The following is a 5,000-nucleotide window of genomic DNA, read 5'->3' on the forward strand; positions in this document are numbered from 1 at the left end:
AAGTGTGGTGCACACACTACACACACACACACACACACACACACACACACACACACACACATATATATATATATATATACATATATATATATATATATATATATATATATATAAACACACACACACAAGCACACACACACACACAGCACACACACACAACACACACACACACACACACAAACACACACACACAACACACACACACACACACACACACACACACACATACACACACTGTGTGATACATACACTACACTACTGTTTTTGTTCTTGTTTTTTTTTTTTTTATACGAGTTCTCCCAAATCGGTCGCAACGATGGTCAAAGTGGCCTCTGCAATGTATCGAATCCTGATTCTTCATTATGCCCTAAACCCGCTGAAACGTGGAAGCTACGTAAGTTGTACCTGTGAACAAGAACAGACTGACAGACCTATATTCATTACCTCTGAACAGACTGACAGACCTATATTCATTCCCTCTGAACAGACTGACAGACGTACATTCATCACCCCGAGTCTGAACAGACTGACAGACGTACATTCATCACCCCGAGTCTGAACAGACTGACAGACGTACGTTCATTACCTGTGAACAGACTGACAGACGTACATTCATTCCCGAGTCTGAACAGACTGACAGACGTACATTCATCACCCCGAGTCTGAACAGACTGACAGACGTACGTTCATTACCTGTGAACAGACTGACAGACGTACGTTCAGTACCTGTGTACAGACTGACAGACGTACGTTCATTACCTGTGAACAGACTGACAGACGTACGTTCATTACCTGTGAACAGACTGACAGACGTACATTCATTACCTGTGTACAGACTGACAGACGTACGTTCATTACCTCTGAACAGACTGACAGACGTACGTTCATTACCTGTGTACAGACTGACAGACGTACGTTCATTACCTGTGTACAAGAACAGACTGACAGACGTACGTTCATTACCTGTGTACAAGAACCGTGAGACTGACAGACGTACGTTCATTACATGTGAACAAGAACAGACGGACAGAATTACGTAAATTACATGTGAACATTTTTTTTTTTTTTTTTTTTTTTAAAGAAAGGACTGACACAAGTGCCAGACTGACAGAACGCACTGACCAGTGGCAGCAGCGAACTCCTCCAGGCCGGTCATGCTGCTCAGGTCTACTGTCCACTTCCCCACAAAGGCCTCGGCCATCTTCAGTCTTCACTAAAAAATAATAAAAAAAAAACCAAAAGGAGCTGGCTGGCTGGTTCTTCCTTGTTGTGTGTTGTTCCCACTGCTGGCTTCCACTCTTCCTCAACTCTTCCTCTCCTTCCCTCTCTCTCTCTCTCTCTCTCTCTGTGTCTCTGTAGTGCGCGTTGTGGTGTCTGACTGTTGAGTGTGTGTGTGTGTGTGTGTCAGTGAGTCAAGGAGCCTGTGTGTGTGCAGAGAATGTGAGTCAGAGCGAGGTGTACTGGCCTTGAAACAGTGGAACGATCCCCCCCCAACCCCACCCCCCCCACCCCCACCCTCCCCTTCCCTCCCTTCCTTCGTTCCTCCCTTCCAACCACGATCTCCCCCCCCCCACCCCATCCCTCTACTACACCCTCCACACAACTCCTCCTCCCCTTATTACTTCTTCCATTCCTCCTGCCACCCCCACCCCCACCCCCCTTACCATTCTCAAGCCCACCACCCGCCCCCACCTCCAACCCTGGATGCTCAACTACTAGAGAAAGAAAATAAGCCAGCCAGCAGCTGAACAGCAGCAGCACTGTGTGTAGTGTGCCAGCCTGGCAAGTCAAATCCCTCCCCTGTCCCCTCCCCGCACCCTCCCTCCCCCCTCCCCCCGGCCCCTCCCCCCCTCCCCCTCCCCCTCCCCCCTCCCAATGGCCTTCACCACCACCACCGGGAATGATAACAGAGGTTCTGCTGTGTCTGTGTTTGTGTGTGTGTTACTCTTTGTGTGTGTGTGTGTGTGTTACTCTTTGTGTGTGTGTGTGTTACTCTGTGTGTGTGTGTGTGTGTGTGTGTGTGTGTTACTCTGTGTGTGTGTGTGTGTGTGTGTGTTTCTCTGTGTGTGTGTGTGTGTCTGTGTGTGTGCGTGTGTGTGTTACTGTGAGTGTGTGTGTGTGTTACTCTCTCTCTCTCTCTCTCTCTGAATGTTACTGTGTGTGTGTGTGTGTGTGTGTGTGTGTGTGTGTGTGTGTGTGTGTGTGTGTGTTACTCTGTGTGTGTGTGTGTGTTACTGTGTATGTGTGTGTGTGTGTGTGTTACTCTGTGTGTGTGTGGTTTACTGTGTGTGTGTGTGTGTGTGTGTGAGAGAGAGAGAGAGAGAGACAGAGAGTGTATGTGTGTGTGTGTGTGTGTGTGTTACTGTAAGTGTGTGTGCTTTACTTTGTGTGTGTGTGTGTGTGTGTGTGTGTGTGTGTGTGTGTGTGTGTGTGTGTGTGTGTGTGTAAGTTACTGTGAGTGTGTGTATGTGTAACAACAACAATAATGGTTTATTCAGTTTTTGCAGGCCATCTGGCCCATATGAACAGGAGAAATGCTTGAAGATAGCAAAAGATATGAAGTGAGTGAAAAAAGAAGTTTTTACTGCTAAAATCACGTGCACGTCAAAAGACACACCTGGTTCCATGTGACAACACGTAAGTGTATTTTACAGTAGTTGTAATGTAAGTTTACTTTCACTTTCTAAGCTTCAAAATACTGCTACTTTAAATGTCAGTTTAGCTGACCGGTTGGTACACAGTAACTGTACTTTAAAATCTGATGGAAATCGATAATTATAAAGGGGTAAGAACCGTTTACGAAGAGCAGCATATCGAGGACAGATCAACATGAAATAACACAAATCTTCAATACATTGACCATCACATTGTTTGCAGAAAGGGTCATAGAACTGTTTTGTGGCATAGGACATACTGTTCAAGGGTAGCCGATTGCACCTCAGTAAACACAACGCACGACGATGTTCACGTGCACCCAGCTGACCTACATAGCCAGCTCTCACTATTTCTGGATGATATGCACAATAATCAGGGTGAGATGAGAGTGAGTCATGCCATTCTTGATAGAATGAGTCCCTCAGTCTCTGTCTAAACAGAGATAAAAAGCATGGAACGTCCCCAGGATCTTGCATTTCCCACACATACCCAAAACCATATGTGCACAGCAGTGTTCTTACTCGTGTTGCCCAACTGCGTCTACCAGATTGATCATGCATTTGCAGCAGTTGATAACATTGTTTAGGGTATCTGTTATCAGGCATAGAAAGAAGTCTGCACCAGTATTTCATAACACGAACATATGTTTCAATGTAGATTGGAAATCTGCCACATTCTCCAAGAGCTATATTGTTTTTGACATCCCTCCCAACTCCCAAAACCAGCTTACAAATTTTGATATGTACTTTTTCAATAGCATCATATTTCTGAAACCCCCAGATCTCTGAACCGTATAGCAGAATTGGTTTTACTTTTGTATCAAAGATTTTGAAAAGAGTAGTAACTGGAATCCCTTGAAGTTTAAAATATAGTTTTCTGATCCCTGCTAATGCTCTCATAGCCTTACCAGATAAGTTTTCTACACATCTTGACCAGTTTAATGTTGCAGACAGTACAACGCCCAGATAGTTGTGACAAGGTTCAACTTGAACCTGCTTACCAGAGTAGTACCATTTCTCACATGTTTTGATAAAACCACCATTTTTAAACACAACTACTTTGGTTTTGTCCATATTGACTACCAACCCCTACTTCTTGCAATAATTTCCCAAACAATCAATTTTCTTTTGGAGGTCTGACACAGAATCAGAGACCAGGACGATATCATCTGCATACATCAACAAAAAGATTCCAAGTGGATCAGCAAAAATGTCAATTCCTCTTGCTCCACATGTTACCAAGTCAGCTTCTAACTCAGACAGAAAGATGGAAAATAACAAAGGGCTTAATACACAGCCTTGTCTAACCCCTGACATGCAATCAAAATATTCTGTAATATTGTTCCCAACTCTGATTGCTGCCTTGACCCTTTTGTACATGCCCACAAGTGTTTTGAACATTTTCCCATGTATCCCTGTTTTTTGTAGCAAGAGATATAACAGTTTTTGTCTGTTTACACTATCAAATGCCTTTGAAAAGTCTACAAATAGTGTGTAAAAGCGGCCACCCTGTTTTGTAAGGTATTTCTGAACCATTGACTGCAATGAGAATATGTCGTCTGTTGTACTGTAACCTTTACGAAAACCTGCTTGTGCTTCTGGGATAATATCATTTTCTTCACAGAAGATCTTTAGTCTATTATTAATTACTGTACTATATAACTTGCTGATTATACCCAATAGTGAAATCCCTCTGTAATTATTGGCTTTTCTTGTACTGCCTTTTTTATGTAAGGGGAAAATGATAGCTTTGGGCCAGCTCTGTGGGTACTCCCCACTGTCAAAAACTCTGTTGAACAAGGGGTGCAGAAATTTAACAAGTGTGTCTTCAATGTGGAGGAAAAAATCAGATGGCAAACCGTCTGGACCGGCTGCTTTTCCATTTTTCAATGCATGAATATCGTTGCAAATTTCAGACTGTGAAATATCTCCATCTAGTTTTGCACTCAAACATTCGGCACATGTTTCACACACATGATTGCTAAGAGTATCTTCAACTTCTTGATTAAACTACGTGTCATCTGTCAACTGTTCTATGTTTAACAAACTCTTAATTAAAGTGTTCAAACCATGCGTGTGGAGAGATCCACTTAGAGTGAGTCCATTTACTTGCGGTCAAAGCTTTCACCTTTTGCCAAAACATTCTAGAATTTTTATCATTACAGGCGGCATTTAACTCGTTTAAAACACGTTCGTTGTAGTTTTCCTGCTAATGTTTACATAATTCTTTAAACTCTTTTTCAAGTCGAGATATTTAGTAAGCTCCTCATTTGCGTTAGACCGCCTGAACGTATTCAGCTGCATGTATTTATTTTGTTTTGCTCGCTCACACTCCACGTCCCACCA

At 43.1% G+C, this 5,000-nt stretch overlaps 1 protein-coding gene across 1 annotated transcript in view; it reads right to left on the bottom strand.

Annotated features, from left to right (window-relative positions):
• Positions 1-1,408, bottom strand: part of LOC143289518 (fatty acid-binding protein, heart-like) — a 22,413-nt gene extending 21,005 nt beyond the window's left edge. Inside the window, exon 1 of the mRNA XM_076598512.1 lies at positions 1,123-1,408. Coding sequence (XP_076454627.1) covers positions 1,123-1,201 — 79 coding nt within the window. The 5' untranslated portion in view covers positions 1,202-1,408. The remainder of the gene's footprint in view (positions 1-1,122) is intronic.
• Between the last annotated feature and the right edge of the window lie 3,592 nt (positions 1,409-5,000).

The sequence above is a fragment of the Babylonia areolata genome, chromosome 14, assembly GCF_041734735.1.
Source record: "Babylonia areolata isolate BAREFJ2019XMU chromosome 14, ASM4173473v1, whole genome shotgun sequence".
Taxonomy (NCBI): Eukaryota; Metazoa; Mollusca; class Gastropoda; order Neogastropoda; family Buccinidae; genus Babylonia; species Babylonia areolata.